Genomic DNA, 18,149 nt, shown 5'->3' with positions numbered 1-18,149 from the left:
CCGGGTTTTTCTTATTGTCCCCCCCCCCCCCCCCTCTTCTTGTCCCAGATTTGTTTGTTCAGAATTGTTGCACTTTCTCCTCTGATAAGACCTCCAGTTGCATAAGACATTCATTTTATTATCCTTGTGATCGGAGTTCTGACAATAAAACTGGTTTACAATTATCTGTCATGATGGTAATTTTCATGGACCGGCCCAACCAGAAACGAAGCTCTATTCTGGTTATAGTGGACTCTGTGCTGGCAGCGGTCTTTCTTTCCTAGTGGTGGTCTCAGCATCTATGCTAGTGGGGGACTCTCTCTCCTCACTGTCTCTTCTGTTGGGTCTCAATATCGCTCTCATTTGGCAGCGCTCTCTCTCTCTCTCTCCCTCTCTCTCGCATTCTCTCTCGCGCGCTCTCTCTCGCTCCCTCTCGCGCTCTCTCTCCCTCTCTCTCTCTCTCACGTTCTCTCTTGCTCCCTCTCTCGTGCGCGCGCTCTCTCTCTGGCGCGCGCGCACTCTCTCTCTCTTGCTCTCTCTCTCTCTTGCTCTCTCTCTCTTGCTCTCTCCCTCTCTTGCGCTCTCCCTCTCTTGCGCTCTCCCTCTCTTGCGCTCTTGCTCTCTCTCTCTCTCTCTCTTGCTCTCTCTCTCGCTCACTCTCTCGCGCACTCTCTTTCTCTTGCTCTCGCTCTCTCTCGCGCGCTCTCGCTCTCACTTGCTCTCTCGTTTGGTAGTGGGCCTGGTGTGCCTTCTGTGGTGGTCACTTACTCTTATCTGGCAGCAGTCTCTTTATCTCTACTGGTAGCCTGTTATATCTCTTTATGTTGCAGTCTCTCTCCTTTTTGGAGGTGGTCTTTCTGAGTGTCATTTCTGGTGGGTCTGGGGTTCTGTGTATCTGTGGTGGTCTCTCTCTTTCTCTTACCCAGTGGTGGTCTCACGATCTCTTCTGGCGGTCTGTTGTCTGTTTTAGTGGTGGTGTCTCTCCTCTGGTGGTCGCTGAAACCATCTCTCACCTATGACTCTCTCTGGTTGTTTCTCTTGCAGACGATGCTGAAGCTGCTGGTGGCCGGTCAGGGAAACTCTCGCACCGGGGTTATGATCCCTATTCCTCAGTACCCGCTGTACTCTGCAGCCCTGGCAGAGCTGGGCGCCGTGCAAGTGAATTATTACCTGGACGAGGAGAATTCCTGGGCTCTGGATATCAAAGAACTGCGGAGATCCTTGGAGGAGGCACGGAAACACTGCAACCCCAAAGTGCTGTGCATCATCAACCCGGGAAATCCTACAGGTAAGCTAATGAGGCAAAGGTGGACCTGTCATCCACAGTAACCAATCAGATTCCTGCTTTTATTTGGAAGATGGAGCCTAACATTGGCAGCTATTCCACTTCTGTCGCTCCTCTCCCCCCCATCTCGCTCCCTTTCACCACCCCATCTCCTACCACATCATCCCCCCCATGTCTATTTTTCATGCTGATGTTATGTTCATCATCTCCAGGTCAGGTTCAGAGCCGGAAATGCATCGAGGACGTCGTTCGTTTTGCTGCCGAAGAGAATCTTTTCTTGATGGCCGATGAGGTATAATGTAGAACGCAAGCGGCTCATTCACAAAATCAGCCATAGGCACTCTTGTTTTTAGCCATATGACTGTAATTTTCAAATCTAATTGGGATCATTGGAAATATTATTGGAATTAACAGAAAATAATTGTCAATACTTAGAGAAGGTAGATCAAGGTTGCCAAACTGTTTTCACAGCCTGCACTACCACCAGCTGTCCCTAGAGGGGGCTCACCTAAAATTTAGCTGGCTGGACACACACAGGCATAGGTATCTGGTGAGGACACACTCGGGGTCTGAAAAGAACCCCACCGCAAAGGTATACAAATGAACCATTTTGCCTTCCTTCGATTTCATTATTGCTAGAATGTCGGGTATATTCCAAATTAACTCGGCCCTGACAGACCTGCGCTACAATTTTAGATGTTCATCAGAATAAGTATAAATCTGATTCAGACATGCCTACCCTTGGCTGGATCGTGACAGGCAGGAGCTCCACTATAAGGATTGTCTACACACATGGTGGGCATATGGAGTCACCGAGAGGGAAGTGCAGAGATTCCATAGTAGACCTTCCGCTGTGATGCTGGTGAGGTACCTTGAGATTCAAGGGCTAATTTTAATAAGGGGAGAACGGGCAGCTACCTGGGGACCCCAGACACCAGAGGGGCCCATAAGGATGCTGATAACAATTATTTCTGGTGAATTTCAGCTTTGCAGGTCTTTAGACTTTTATTTCGGAAGTGGATCAGCAATGGCAGCCTTCAGTAAAGGTTCCCTTTAGGGTGACCCTTCTATTAAACCAGTTGGGGTCCTATGAACAGGAAACAGTTTGGGGCCTACTATACAATAAATCCTCCAATGGTGAGATTGTGTCAGGGGTACAAACTTTTAATCTTGTTTTCATTGCAGGTCTACCAGGATAATGTCTACGCCAAAGGCTGCGCCTTCCACTCCTTCAAGAAGGTTCTGTTTGAGCTGGGCCCAAAATACTCTGATGTGGTGGAGCTGGCTTCCTTCCATTCTACATCCAAAGGATTCATGGGAGAGTGCGTGCCTGCTTCTCATTAACTAGTTTACTCTCCAGACCGGTATTGGGGGTTATTCCATCCAATGCAATCTGTCCCTTATTTTCTCCAGGTGCGGCTTTCGAGGGGGCTACATGGAGGTGGTCAACATGGATCCAGCAGTGAAGCAGCAGCTGACCAAACTGGTGTCTGTCCGCCTGTGCCCTCCGGTGAGCGGACAGGCTCTGCTGGATGTGGTGGTGAATCCACCTCAACCTGGAGATCCCTCCTACAAACAGTTCATGGCGGTAAGACCCAACATCCCACACTGTATAGCTCTGACATATTCCACAGCACTGTACAGAGAACACTGGGCCACTTGCATCAGACTCTGCACCACAGGAGCTTACACTCTAAGGTTTCACCACAATCGCACATTATTATTATACATATATATAGCTCTGATTATATGCCGCAGTGCTGTGCTGAGAGCACTCAGCCAGTCACATCAGTCTCTGCACCAGAGGAGCTTACACTCTAATGTGCCAACCACAGTCGCATAAGTACTAGACGGATGCCCGGCACCCTAGAAGTAAGTGGGGGAGGTGAAGTAAGGGTGGTGTAGTGGTTAGTGTTTCTCCCTTGTAGCATTGGGGGTCCCCGGTTCGAATCACGGTCAGGTCACTGTCAACATTGTCATTGAGTTTGTATGTTCTTCCTGTGCTTGGGTGGGTTTTCCTCCCACACTCCAAAGACATGCTGGAAGGTTAATTGGCTCCTCTCTAAATTGGCCCTGTATGTATGCATGTGAGATAGGGACCTTTAGATTGTAAAGTCCTAGAGGGCAGGGACTGATGTGACTGTGCGCTATGTACGGTGCTGCGTAATTAACCAGGCACCCGATTATTCTGGGGATAGAAAACAGTGCTATATGGGATTACACCCGTGATTATCGGTGTGCTCTGTCTATATGATACATATACATCCCAATGATGTGCTCTCCATTCCTCCAGGAGAAACAAGCTGTCCTCAGTAATCTGGCGGAGAAAGCTCAACTGACAGAAGAAATCCTGAACCAGGCACCCGGGATACGCTGTAACCCCGTCCAGGGCGCCATGTACTCCTTTCCCAGGATTGAAATACCAGAGCGGGCCATCAAACTGGCACAGGTGAGCCGCACAATGAGATGTGCATGGATTGGATGCTGGAAGGTCAGGTGATCATAGAGGATTCTTGTCTTAATGCCTGTGGACTTTATACTGCCATGGCATAAAACAAGACAACACTTTGCTGAAGCTACGATTTTAAAGTAGATATAACTCTAACTTGAGGTAATATAAATATATATTGTAATATATATGGTTATCCACCTAACCAACCGCTCAGTATCTGCAACCCCCCTCTGCCAATCCTGGCACTGGCTTCCAATCGCCCAAAGGATAAAACTCAAAATATTAACAACCACTTACAAAGCCATGCACAACTCCGCCCCCGGATATATCTCCAACCTTGTCTCAAAGTATCGCCCTACCCGTCCCCTACGCTCCTCCCAAGACCTCCTGCTCTCTAGTCAACTCCTCCCATGCTCACCTCCAGGACTTCACTAGAGTCTCTGCCATTCTTTGGAACTCCTTACCCCAACCTGTCCGTCTATCTCCCACTCTGACTGCCTTTCGGCGATCGCTAAAGACTCATCTCTTCCGGGAAGCCTATCCCACCTCAACCTAACCGCTCAACCATCACTTTCTCAAACAATTCATCCCCACACAGCTACCTCCTCAAGTATCACTTGCCCCTCTTAGATTGTAAGCCCCCACGGGCAAGGCCCTCCTTACCGTCTTGTCTTGAATTGTATTGTAATTATAAACTTGTTGGCGCTATATAAATCCTGTATAATAATCTATAATAATAATTATACAACATATTAGTCCCAGTCCCTGGGACACTGTCACCCTCATCCGTGGCCCACATTTGACACATCAGGTGTCATATCAGGTTTCCAGGTATTCCCGCTCAGATCACGCCCACTTTCCAGGTGAGAACCGCCCCCTCTCAGCACGATCCCCCTTAGTTATTCCCTTTTATTTAATTCAGTTACAGCTCATGCTTAGTATGTCAACTAAGGGTGATACTGTGATCCCCAGACACAGCATCATTAGGGCAAAGGACCAAGATTTGGGAAAGATGGCCTCAATGCAGTAAAAGAAGATATTTCAACATAGGGAAGCATTGATTCTTTGACATGGCCATCCCTCACCTGTAAGAGGGTATAGGTTTTCGACAGTTGTATGGGGAATAGTAAATCATTGAGCATTTTTAATGGTCATGGTGTCATAATACTGGCTAGGCACTGTATACCACCTCTATAGCTGCCCATAGGGGCCCAAAGTGTTTTAAGACCATTGGTTTTGAAATCAGTTTTCACGGGTCACATAACTGGTACCAGTAGTTGGCTTTAGCAGATCTGTAGCTGTAGGATGGTTGCCAGGCCCGGGGGTGACTTTTAGGAATTTGTGGAGACCTCCTCTGTACCTCATATAGAGGGAGGTTACAGCTTATAAGATTTTTTCCAGAACTGCATAGAGGGAGAGTCCGGCTTTGTCCATGCCATGGCTATGGCCTTTCTAGCATAGCATTGTAGGAGACCCAGAAGAGTATTTCCTTCTCTTGTTGGAGCTAGACCATCGACCAGTCCCAGCAAGTAGATTTTAGGAGACGTAGTATACGGGAGGTTGGGTAAATCCACCATGTATGTTGCCAGATGCCTGAAGTCTTGTATGCCCAAACAAGTCTAGAATATTTTAAAATATAGGTTTTCGGCTATGTATCCAGAACCCCAACAGGTCGGAGAGAGGCTGGGATTTTGTTTTTGCAGTCTTTGAGCTGTAAAATAAGCTTTATGTAAAATTTGTACCAAATTGTCTCCTTCCATTGAGCAATTTGCCACAAAAGTGTCAATTTTTAGGGTTATATTTACTATGGTTTACTTTACTGTGCAGTATGGGAAAGGGATCTTTTATTGGTGATTAAACTGTGGCGTGTGAATGGATCTATGTACTCTGTAAAGCTGTGAGTAATATTTTGGCACTATATAAATACTGGAAATAGTGTAAGTAAGGGATCTCTACTGTGGGTAAGGGATCTCTACTGTGGTTAAGGGATCGCTACTGTAAGTAAGGGATCGCTACTGTGGGTAAGGGATCTGTACTGTAAGTAAGGGACCTCTATTGTGTGGTAAGGCTGTAGGTAAGGGATCTCTACTGTGGTTAAGGGATTGCTACTGTGGTTAAGGGATCGCTACTGTGGTTAAGGGATAGCTACTGTAAGTAAGGGATCGCTACTGTAAGTAAGGGATCGCTACTGTGGGTAAGGGATCTCTACTGTAAGAAACCGATCGGGACTGTGGGTAAGGGATCTCTACTGTAAACTCTTACCTGGGAAATTGTTTTAAACAGTAACAGTAGGTAAGGTGTGGAGTGTCTTCCAGTAATAGTACCTGGATCCTCCTCGGGCCCTTTTATGATTTCTTCCTCTGGACCCCCACTGCTAGGATTAGTGGAAGTTGGGCCTGATGTACCTGCGTCTCTTCAGCCTTGCCACATATGTAGCCCATAGTGTTTTTTTTCTTCTGTGTGGTGACCTGTATCCATCTTCTGATCTCCCCCAGGCAGAAGGCCAGGCACCAGACATGTTCTTCTGTATGAAGCTCCTGGAGGAAACTGGGATCTGCGTTGTTCCGGGGAGTGGTTTTGGCCAGCGGGAAGGGACACACCACTTCAGGTAAGAACCAGTTAGTTGTACCCAGCCAAGGCAACCAATCAGGCATTGACCAGTGACTTCTCTGAACATTGAACAGCAACAGGGACTTCTAAGTAGCATCGTCAAATTCATCTTCTTAATTGTATTCTTAACTCCTTCTTAAATGAGAACTATGAGGTGAGTGCTTTTCACTCACCTCATAGTTCTCACTCACCTCAATGAGACTGTCACAGGTCGGCTCAGTAGATCGGGAAGTGAGCGAACACATACTGGCGTTCGCTCACCTCTCGATCCTGTCACGGCTCTCTGCCGTGACAGGGGAGGGGCTGGATTCCCCCCTTCACGGGTCACATAACTGGTACCAGTAGTTGGCTTTAGCAGATCTGTAGCTGTAGGATGGTTGCCAGGCCCGGGGGTGACTTTTAGGAATTTGTGGAGACCTCCTCTGTACCTCATATAGAGGGAGGTTACAGCTTATAAGATTTTTTCCAGAACTGCATAGAGGGAGAGTCCGGCTTTGTCCATGCCATGGCTATGGCCTTTCTAGCATAGCATTGTAGGAGACCCAGAAGAGTATTTCCTTCTCTTGTTGGAGCTAGACCATCGACCAGTCCCAGCAAGTAGATTTTAGGAGACGTAGTATACGGGAGGTTGGGTAAATCCACCATGTATGTTGCCAGATGCCTGAAGTCTTGTATGCCCAAACAAGTCTAGAATATTTTAAAATATAGGTTTTCGGCTATGTATCCAGAACCCCAACAGGTCGGAGAGAGGCTGGGATTTTGTTTTTGCAGTCTTTGAGCTGTAAAATAAGCTTTATGTAAAATTTGTACCAAATTGTCTCCTTCCATTGAGCAATTTGCCACAAAAGTGTCAATTTTTAGGGTTATATTTACTATGGTTTACTTTACTGTGCAGTATGGGAAAGGGATCTTTTATTGGTGATTAAACTGTGGCGTGTGAATGGATCTATGTACTCTGTAAAGCTGTGAGTAATATTTTGGCACTATATAAATACTGGAAATAGTGTAAGTAAGGGATCTCTACTGTGGGTAAGGGATCTCTACTGTGGTTAAGGGATCGCTACTGTAAGTAAGGGATCGCTACTGTGGGTAAGGGATCTGTACTGTAAGTAAGGGACCTCTATTGTGTGGTAAGGCTGTAGGTAAGGGATCTCTACTGTGGTTAAGGGATTGCTACTGTGGTTAAGGGATCGCTACTGTGGTTAAGGGATAGCTACTGTAAGTAAGGGATCGCTACTGTAAGTAAGGGATCGCTACTGTGGGTAAGGGATCTCTACTGTAAGAAACCGATCGGGACTGTGGGTAAGGGATCTCTACTGTAAACTCTTACCTGGGAAATTGTTTTAAACAGTAACAGTAGGTAAGGTGTGGAGTGTCTTCCAGTAATAGTACCTGGATCCTCCTCGGGCCCTTTTATGATTTCTTCCTCTGGACCCCCACTGCTAGGATTAGTGGAAGTTGGGCCTGATGTACCTGCGTCTCTTCAGCCTTGCCACATATGTAGCCCATAGTGTTTTTTTTCTTCTGTGTGGTGACCTGTATCCATCTTCTGATCTCCCCCAGGCAGAAGGCCAGGCACCAGACATGTTCTTCTGTATGAAGCTCCTGGAGGAAACTGGGATCTGCGTTGTTCCGGGGAGTGGTTTTGGCCAGCGGGAAGGGACACACCACTTCAGGTAAGAACCAGTTAGTTGTACCCAGCCAAGGCAACCAATCAGGCATTGACCAGTGACTTCTCTGAACATTGAACAGCAACAGGGACTTCTAAGTAGCATCGTCAAATTCATCTTCTTAATTGTATTCTTAACTCCTTCTTAAATGAGAACTATGAGGTGAGTGCTTTTCACTCACCTCATAGTTCTCACTCACCTCAATGAGACTGTCACAGGTCGGCTCAGTAGATCGGGAAGTGAGCGAACACATACTGGCGTTCGCTCACCTCTCGATCCTGTCACGGCTCTCTGCCGTGACAGGGGAGGGGCTGGATTCCCCCCTCCCCGCTCCGATCCGCCGATCCGACGGGGGAGGGGGCGGGTACAGCTGGCTCTGCCTCTAGATAGGCAGAGCCAGCTGTCAGTCACGCAGCTGGGCGTATCCAGACATAATTGTCGGGATCCGCTTCAGCTGCGGTGTCTCAGTATACCGCGGGCTACAGCTTGCAGTATACTGAGCCTAGGGTGACGGGAGGACGCTAGTTTGTGTCCTCCCGTTACCCTAAGGAGAACTATGGGGAAAAGCCTTAACCCCGTAGTTCTCCTTTAATGCATCATGTAGACATTGTGGCAAAGAAAGCCGTCCATTTACAGTATATCATGCTACATTTTGGGTCATGGACAGACCCTTTCTGAAGAGGAAGCTGCAAATTGGTTGAAGAATACAATTGTGAAGCAAGCTTCCTTTGAAGATGGTACTTTGAAGTCCCTGGAGCCGTTCCTTGTTTGATGCAAACTATTGTACCCCGGGGTGCCTAGTGGAGAGGACCACTGCAGAGGACATTCTATGTATGGACGCGTGCCAACATTCTGGTATTCATTGACCTATCTGACCGCCTTGAATGTTCTCAGGCCCAATTCTGGTCCTAAAAAGTGACTTCCCCCCCTCTCTCTTCTCTCTTTGTCCCCAGGATGACCATCCTGCCTTCTAATGAAAAGCTAAAGGTTCTCCTGGAGCGACTGAAGGACTTCCACCAAAAGTTTGTCCAGGAATACTCCTAAACGTTGAAGTCACAATGCTGGAACAATCTTGGATGAGGAGAGATGAGTCCAATGAACTGTAGCTGCTCTTAATAGATTCTGCACCTTTCTAAGTCGGCCAAGTTTGTTTTGTGTGTCAAATTCTGCCCAACGAGTAAAACGCTCTCTGATCCTTCCAGAACGCTGGGTGGTGAGAGCCGCTTGGCTTTGGCTCTCTGGATGGACGGATGTCTCTCTGGGGGTGGAGCACTTAGGCTGTAGAATTTTCATAAAGCCAATATATTGTATATGATGATCATTGATAGTATTATGCCGAGGTCGGACTTCTGCCGCATGTAGATGGGACTTCACTAGGAAATTCTCAGCCATGGAGGAGCTATGAGAGGTGATTACTATGTGCCTACAACATTAATCTCAAGGACTGATGGCCGCATGTCCACCACGTAACCTCCCGTGGTCCCACAAATGTCCTTTTTTACCTTTTTATTTTTAACCATAAAATGGCCCGTTCTCTAAATCTTAGTTTCAGGTGGTGTCTGCGCCTCCATCCATAAATCCTGACAATGTGCCATCCCCAGTAGAATCTTCCACCGAGTGGAGAACCGCTCTCTGTACCACGCTGCTGAAGTTGTAAATCTCACTGGATTACGCTGCTATGCAAATGACGACGAACTGAAATCTCCGCTCCTCACCGTCAATGGCGGAAGACATCTTTGTTAAGGGCAGTTTTTTGGCTTCAACTAGGCCCTGATCAGCCCATAGCCACCCCCGTACCTCTTTTACTGCCTTATTCCAAGGTGACCCCCGTGGTGTGGTGACCCCCCCTTCCCGGGGGGAAGGTGAGGTTTCCAGTCGGCCCATGTCGTTAAATTCCTTAAATCTTAAGGGTAATTTTTCTGTAATAAAAGCCGGTTGGATGAGGGAGATTTACATAAAATGTGAAAAGGGCTCGTTTAATGGTGTCTTAAAATTAACCAATAAAGATTGTAATAAAGTTTAATGTGTGACTTCCTCATTATGGTCTGATGTTACAGTGTGGATTGTCCCGGCGCCCACTCATTCAGTTTATAGCTAACCTGTAGGGACACAAGTTCGTGGCAGACCTAAGACCCTAAGGTTGTCAGCTAAGTCCCTGAATTCTATCTGGACTCTGTGACATCATTAGGAACATCACATGGAATAAATACATGTGTGTTATGGGGGAAAATCAATTCACATCTGCCTGTATTTATTGATACAACCGACTGCCAGTTTGCAGCAGTTGTAAGATGTAGAGAGGCAACAAATGGCATGAGTCTCCCTCATTTTTTTGGTCTGCGGTCATCTAAAATGGCATGGTGACTCACTTTACACATGAAATGGAGGCTTTTTTTGTTTGTTGTTTTTTTAATTAAATGCACAAAAAAATTAGAACCAATCAGAGTTAACTTAAGGTTTGAATAGGAACAATGCTTATTGTGGGAAAAAAATGGCTGAGCCAATCAGCAGCTCTTGTGATGTAATCCGCAGGTGAGTTGGGTCTGGGCCTCCCAAACAAGGCATGCCTTTGGGTTGGCCTGACTCTTCAGGTGAATATGAACGAGGGTTGCCACCTTGCCGGTATTTCACCACTGCAGTGTCAGGACAGTATTAAAAAAGAAATACTGGCACATTGAAGTCTGGTATTTTTAAAAACATTTCCTGCCAGCCAATCAGGGTGCCCCTGACAGTCATGCAGTGCCAGTTTTGCTGCTCTTTGATTGGCTTTTGCCACTGCCCGTCTAGCCTGAGCTAGTCTATAGCAGTGGTGTGCATGCAAGTGCCACTTGGGCCAGCTTGGTCTGCTCACTGCTGTGTGTAGACAAAAATGTCATGCTGGTGTTGCACGCACACACGTGTTTGTATGTGTGTGTGACACTGGCGTGACATTTTTGTTTTATTTTCAAACAAGGACATTGTTTCCATTTTGCTCGGTTGTGATATTTTGTATCTTGCACACAAATGGACACATTGTTGAGGAATTAACCACTTCTTGTCCGGAGCATTTTCTTACATTTGCACACACATGATAAAATCTGAATTTTTGGGCTAGAAAACAGCTTCACACCCGCAAAGGAGGCCCTGTAGAATAAAAAGACACTAGTTGCAATTTTTTATGTCGAACGGTATTTGCGCAAATGTTTATCAAACTAGTATTTTTAGGATAAAATACACTAAAATTATAGATAGTGCACAAAAACAGAATATAATACCCAATGTCTTGGTAAAATATAAAAGACGGGGTCACGCCGGGTAAGGAGATACCAAACATGTGGAGCCCTAAAATTGCGTGCGTCCGTGAAACCGCAAAAAACTTCAATACCCCAAATTTCCCATAGGCGAAGTTTGCGGCGATATATAACATGTGTGGCACAATTTTCATTCATGTGCGTGCACGTGGGGGGCAGGGGACTTAAATGTATTTATTTTTAAGTTACTTTTTTTTTTACACTCAACTTTATTGCTATCACATAGCCCCCTATGTAATGGCAAATAGGATGTGACAGGTCCTCTTTATGGAGACATCTGAAGTCTTTCAGACCCCGAATGTCACCTAGGGACCCCAAAAAAGCTGATGAAACAGAGATTTGCTTCCCCAGCTGCTCCTGGCTCTAAGAGCCGAAGAATGTACGCAGTGACACTGGAAGTGATGTAATGCTCGTCACTTCCGGGTCCAGTGATCGGAGGAGAGATCAGCGGCTAGAAATTTGCTGGTCTCCCTCCGATCTATCAGGGGAGACCTGCCGTGCCGGTTCCAGGCCCACAAGGGGGACAGCGGAGCCCAGGGAAGCTGGTGGCAGCGACCAGGGGGGTGACCCACAGTGCCGCTCTGTACAAACGATCCAGCACCTATACAGCTGCCGGATCGCTTGCACACAAACAGCAATCGCCTGCTGTGTAAAACAATACCAAGAACACAGTTGCAGCAGGAGTGTAACCACGTCAAGCAGATGACATGCAATTATGTGAACCCGCATGAGGCGGTTAAAAGAGTTGGAAAGTCCCAGCAAATCCTCTCCTGTTATATATTCAATCAAAGCTTGCTTGAAAAAGTCCCTTCCGTCTGCCCATCACTTCCAGCAACTTCCTGGATTCCCAGTGTGCTATGCATCCCTTTGCCTGCTGCATAATGTGATGCAAACTCCGTTTCTCAAGACTGCATATCCCATCATGCATTGCTTCCAGCAAGCAATGATGATGCTACATTGTTCAGACGCTGGGTTGCAGTTCAGAAGTCAGGCTCTATGTGGGTGGTGACACCAGGAAGTGCATGTTCAGTGCTCACCTGTACACTCCCTCCATCCCTCCTCCTACACTGCTCACCTTTACACCCCCTCCATCCCTCCTCTTACACTGCTCACCTCTGCGCCCCCTCCATCCCTCTTCCTACACTGCTCACCTCTACGCCCCCTCCATCCCTCCTCCTACACTGCTCACCTTTACACCCCCTCCATCCCTCCTCCTACACTGCTCACCTCTGCACCCCCTCCATCCCTCCTCCTACACTGCTCACCTCTGCACCCCCTCCATCCCTCCTCCTACACTGCTCACCTCTGCACCCCCTCCATCCCTCCTCCTACACTGCTCACCTCTGCACCCCCTCCATCCCTCCTCCTACACTGCTCACCTCTGCACCCCCTCCATCCCTCCTCCTACACTGCTCACCTCTGCACCCCCTCCATCCCTCCTCCTACACTGCTCACCTCTGCACCCCCTCCATCCCTCCTCCTACACTGCTCACCTCTGCACCCCCTCCATCCCTCTTCCTACACTGCTCACCTCTGCACCCCCTCCATCCCTCCTCCTACACTGCTCACCTCTGCACCCCCTCCATCCCTCCTCCTACACTGCTCACCTCTGCACCCCCTCCATCCCTCTTCCTACACTGCTCACCTCTGCACCCCCTCCATCCCTCCTCCTACACTGCTCACCTCTGCACCCCCTGCATCCCTCCTCCTACACTGCTCACCTCTGCACCCCCTGCATCCCTCTTCCTACACTGCTCACCTCTGCACCCCCTCCATCCCTCCTCCTACACTGCTCACCTCTGCACCCCCTCCATCCCTCCTCCTACACTGCTCACCTCTGCACCCCCTCCATCCCTCCTCCTACACTGCTCACCTCTGCACCCCCTCCATCCCTCCTCCTACACTGCTCACCTCTGCACCCCCTCCATCCCTCCTCCTACACTGCTCACCTCTGCACCCCCTCCATCCCTCCTCCTACACTGCTCACCTCTGCACCCCCTCCATCCCTCCTCCTACACTGCTCACCTCTGCACACCCTCCATTCCTCCTCTTACACTGCTCACCTCTGCACCCCCTCCACCCCTCCTCCTACAGTGCTCACCTCTGCACCCCCTGCACCCCTCTTCCTACACTGCTCACCTCTGCACCCCCTCCATCCCTCCTCCTACACTGCTCACCTCTGCACCCCCTCCATCCCTCCTCCTACACCACTCACACTCTCATTAGAAATCTTGGGGCCCCATACACCCTACCTGACAGGGCCTCCCCCCCGTGACTTATCATCAGCATTGCGCTCTTCCTACACTGTTCACCTCTGCACACCTCTTCCTACAGTGCTCACCTCTATGGCCCCAGTAACCCCTTCCTATACTGCTTGCCTCTACTTCTCCTGCACTGCTCTTACTACACTGCTCACTTCTGCACCCCCTGCATTCCTTTTTGCTAGACTCTCTCCTCTGCATTCCTCTTCCTGCAATGCTCAGGGGGTGCAGAGGTGAGCTGTGTAGTATGAGGGATGCAAGGGGTGGAGAAGTGAAGAAGTGAACAGATTTGGGAGAAGGTGACCGGTTGTCACACTGTTCTAACACTATTAGCTATTGCACCATTTTCTATCCCTCTTCTTACACTAATCACACCCCTACTTTCTTCTAAGCTGGTCACCCCGTGCAGGTTACCTCAGGGCAGGACTCCAGCTCCTGCTAATGACTGTGGTCGGTACGGGGATGGAGTCCAAACACAGTCCAGACGAGCAGGAGGGACCCTGATTGGCCTACCCACTGGCTGGTACTGCCCATTCACCATGGTAACCAGCTAATAGGCATGCTCCTCTTCTCACTCCATGCATGGGGGGGACCAGACATCAACTGGTTTCTATGGCGAGTAGGCAGTACTGTCCTTGTTCCTTACTGGCAGCCAGTACAGGAGAAGTGCCTATGCTCCCCCTTATCAGTGGCCTTGGTTGTAGATGTTTTATACCTTGTGTGGGAGTACATTCTTTTCCATGGTGCTGAGACACTAAAAACACATCACGGGTTACAGCCCAATCCAACTTTCAGTTTAAATCTGCAAAATTCCAGGAGCATCAAAACAAACTGTGAGCGAAGTCTTCCAGTTGGTGTTCTTTCTAAAGCAGCCACAGCCTGCGTAAAAAAAGCTTGTCCCCTGCCAGCATGCCACAGAGAAGGACTCTTTCTTCATGCGGGGAAGCAGTGGTCTCTCTGCAGAGGTCCAACATGTCCCTGCTGAGTTGGAGCTAGAGCTCTCCAATCAGCAGAGAGCATGTGCTGATTGCAGAGCTGTAGGTCTGACTCAATAGGGGGCATGTCGGACTTCTGTAAGGAGACCACTGCTTCCATATAGAGGGCAAGGGTCCTTCTGTACAGCACGCTGGCAGGGAACAGTCTTCTGCACTCAGGCTGCTTTAGAAAGAAAACAAAATATGAGACAATGGACACTTTCTGTGTTGATGAATCTGGAATGTATGTTTATGATTTAGACTAAGAGGGTTATTCACTTAGTTGGCGAAGGCAACCGAGTGAACAACCGAGCCGAAGTGAAGCGAGCTGAACACTGTTTGGCTATTCATTCCGGCTCAGTACGGCTCATTTCAGCCGTACGTTGCCTGCTGCTCTGCATGTTTGGCTGAGCCGAAGTGCAGAAGGACTCCAGATGTTGGATTGGCTGAGCCGAAGCTCCGGCTTCCCCTTATTCTCATAGGTGCCGAACGGCAGTAAGTGAATAGGCTCGGCTATTCTGCTCACTACCTCCGAGGTAGTGAGCAGAATAGAAAAAAAAGTAAAATGTTGAAAAATGTTTTTCAAAAATCTAAAAAAATTAGCAAAAATTAAAAAAAATTTGAAGAAAAAAAATTATAAAAAACAAGACTAACGCCGACCCGACCGCACGCGATGAACTCCTGCCGCATAATGAAGCAACTGACAGATGCCGGCAAAATACAAACAATTGTTTATTATTGGCTGGAACCTGCCAGTCTTCTAGCCGGTCCCGGGCAATAAATAACAACTGAGCGGAGCCTGACGTGATGTCACGGCCGGCTCCGCTCAGTTGTTACTGTTAAGGCTGGGTTCACACCTAGGCGTATCGAATATGCGCGTTTTTCGCGCGTTTCGTGCCGCCCATTTTTACCGCGATTCACGGTAAAAAAAAAGCACCACAAGCGCGCGTTTCCAAGGGCTACCTGGCTGTATCCCAATGGATATGCGCGGCAAATACACCCCAAATAAGCTCCTGTACTTCTTTGGGCGTAGGGCGTTTTGCAGCGCGTTCCTACGCGCTGTAAAACGCCCAGGTGGGAACTCTGACCTCTAACAGCCTGATGTGTGCAGAGATGACGAATGTGACCATGACCCTTCTGTGTGTGATTGCTCAGCAGGTGTGAAGCAGGAAAAAATGGCTTCCATGAGACAGTGGGGACTTTCCATGTCCGGCTCCTGCATTAGCTGTGCCTTCAGTGTGATGTAGCGGAGGTGGAGGGTGCACACATAGTTTGTTTGATTTTGGCTAACATCAAGTGTAGTATCTGTTCTTATCAGCTTTTGGAGAGGAACAGCACCGTTCTGTCGGGGGGACGGTTGCTTAGTACTCTCTGGAGTGAAGGCGGGTGCTGAGGGTTCCTTACTGGCGAGGGGAACTCCTCGGCGCTAATGTCTCCTGATGGGGACGGTTGCTGTTCTGGCCGGAGGGTTCGGGGAGCGCAGAGGCCTGCAGTGCTTCCGGTCCCAGGGGTGCCGGAAAATCATTCAGGTGTGGGACCCCACTGTGATTCACCTGCTCTAGGTCACAGCACCTAAGGCTGGGTTCACACCTAGGCGTATTGAATATGCGCGTTTGTCGCACGTTTCGCGTCGCGCGTTTTTACCGTGATTTGCGGTGAAAAAAACGCGCGTTTGCTTGGGCTACTTGGCTGTATCCCAATGGAAACGCAAGACCAAAACGCCCCAAAGAAGTACATGTACTTCTTTGGGCGTAGGCCGTTTTGTATCGCGTTCGGACGGATGGTAATGCGGCAAGGTGTGAACCAGACCCATTGAATACAATGGGATTTAGATGTTTGAGCGTTTTGTAGAGCGTTCGTCGAGCGTTGAACGCGCTACAAAACGTTCAGGTGTGAACCAGGCCTAAAGGTGGCCATACACTTTACAACCATCGCAAGACATTAGTCTTGCGATGGTTGTAAAGTAATTAAAAAACGTACGATCTGCCCTTCTTGGACAGGCAGATCGTACTTGCGATCATCGCAAGCCCGCCCCCCTGAGGGGCGGGCTTCCGATGACCGCAATGCTGAACGGGCATTGTGCGCGTGCGCACACCGGCCCGTTCGGCATTTGTCTCCCGAGCATCATTCAAACCAGCCGAAAATCGTAAGATTTTCGTCTGGTTTTCTAGCGTGCTCCTTAGACAAAAGACGTGCGACCGTACAGTAGAAATGGTCGCACGTCTTCATTCACACTGCTCGATTCTCGTACGATCGCGGGATTTCCCGCGATTCTCGTACAGGAATCGTGCAGTGTATGGGCACCTTAAAGCATTTTCTGCACCACGCCTCTTGGTCAGGCCTTATGGCTAGCCCAGGGTAATTTTTATACCTTGGCCGGATGGCCTGCCAGTTCAGTGCACTGGCACCTTTTTATTTATGCACGACTGAGCACTTTTACTCCACATGTGACGGAGGGTGCGGGTACCTTTGGGGCCCGTCCTGATGTTTAAGGGGGAGGTTCTGTGGCCTTCACGGGCTTCTCTGTCTTCCCCAACTTGGGGGGTCTCCCTCTCCTTACCAAGTACTGGTGGGACCTGCTTCGGCAGATCCCTGAGGAGAGGGGTACGCCAGCCTTCGGGTAGGTGGACCTGAGTCGTCCTTGCCCCTGTTGGGAGCCTTGAGGCCCGGGGGGATTCAGAAATGTCAAGGCCCTTCCTCTTTGGAGGAGGACCAAAGCACCCTTATGCACTTTTTTTTGTGTGTTGTTATTTCACAATTCACTTTTTTTTTTGTTCACAGGGGAAGTCGTATTTTGTTGCACGCACCGCGGACTTCAAAAACTAAAAAATATATAGAAATTGAAGCAGCTTCTCATGTTCTACTAAAACTCTGATTTACAGTTTGGGTGGATTTCTCGTTTCAGTGCCCATGATAGATATTTTAAGCCTAGATCAGGTGTAGGCAATACATAATGACCATCGGTGTCCCCTGTCATAAAGTTCCCTGTCAGTGCAGAAGCTGGGGGAGGGGTGCATTAGCATAGGCTCTGCTGCAGGTAAAAAAATTGCAGCGGAGCCCCCAGCATCCAGGACTGGGAGAGGGATCAACATGGTGCCCCCAGAGCAGGTGGAGGATGAGCAGAGCAGGTGGAGGATGAGCAGAGCAGGTGGAGGATGAGCAGAGGGGTTCTTGTGTTGGATGAATGGTAAACCTGACCTGGAAGAAATTTGGGGCAACCATTGCTAACCCCCTGTCCCTGATGAAGACATTAGCCATCATCCTGATCCACAGTCTTCAATACTTTCCTGACTTCTAACGAGTCCATAGAGCAGAAAAGGAATTAACTCAGAAGTCCCCTTCTGCTGACCTATATCAGGCCAATGACTCATTATTGAAGCAGAAGGATCAGCATGGGAGGCAGGCAGGTAATAGCTTTTTATAGGAGGACAGGTTTTGGTTCAGTTTTGGGTGGGCGAGTCATTTCCTGTTTCTCACCACCTCTATGATAGGATTCCAAGGAGTATATAACATCCGATGTAACAATGATATATCACACAATGCTGCAGAGATACTACAAGTACATTTATTGTGGGGTGCACATTGATTTGTGGGTGGAGTGCTGGTAAGGTGCCATGAATAGTAGTAC

General features: G+C 48.6%; 1 protein-coding gene across 1 annotated transcript in view; it reads left to right on the top strand.

Annotated features, from left to right (window-relative positions):
• LOC108791983 (alanine aminotransferase 2) overlaps nucleotides 1–9,448 on the top strand; it is a 26,929-nt gene extending 17,481 nt beyond the window's left edge. The window contains exons 5-11 of the mRNA XM_018562647.1: nucleotides 1,024–1,267; nucleotides 1,477–1,556; nucleotides 2,450–2,586; nucleotides 2,678–2,852; nucleotides 3,558–3,713; nucleotides 6,212–6,324; nucleotides 8,950–9,448. Coding sequence (XP_018418149.1) covers nucleotides 1,024–1,267; nucleotides 1,477–1,556; nucleotides 2,450–2,586; nucleotides 2,678–2,852; nucleotides 3,558–3,713; nucleotides 6,212–6,324; nucleotides 8,950–9,040 — 996 coding nt within the window. The 3' untranslated portion in view covers nucleotides 9,041–9,448. The remainder of the gene's footprint in view (nucleotides 1–1,023; nucleotides 1,268–1,476; nucleotides 1,557–2,449; nucleotides 2,587–2,677; nucleotides 2,853–3,557; nucleotides 3,714–6,211; nucleotides 6,325–8,949) is intronic.
• Nucleotides 9,449–18,149: the final 8,701 nt, after the last annotated feature.

The sequence above is a fragment of the Nanorana parkeri genome, unplaced genomic scaffold (genome assembly GCF_000935625.1).
Source record: "Nanorana parkeri isolate BGI_ZX_2015 unplaced genomic scaffold, ASM93562v1 scaffold588, whole genome shotgun sequence".
Lineage (NCBI taxonomy): Eukaryota > Metazoa > Chordata > Amphibia > Anura > Dicroglossidae > Nanorana > Nanorana parkeri.
Note: the sequence above shows the minus strand (reverse complement) of the source record. Positions and strands in the feature narration are given on the sequence as shown.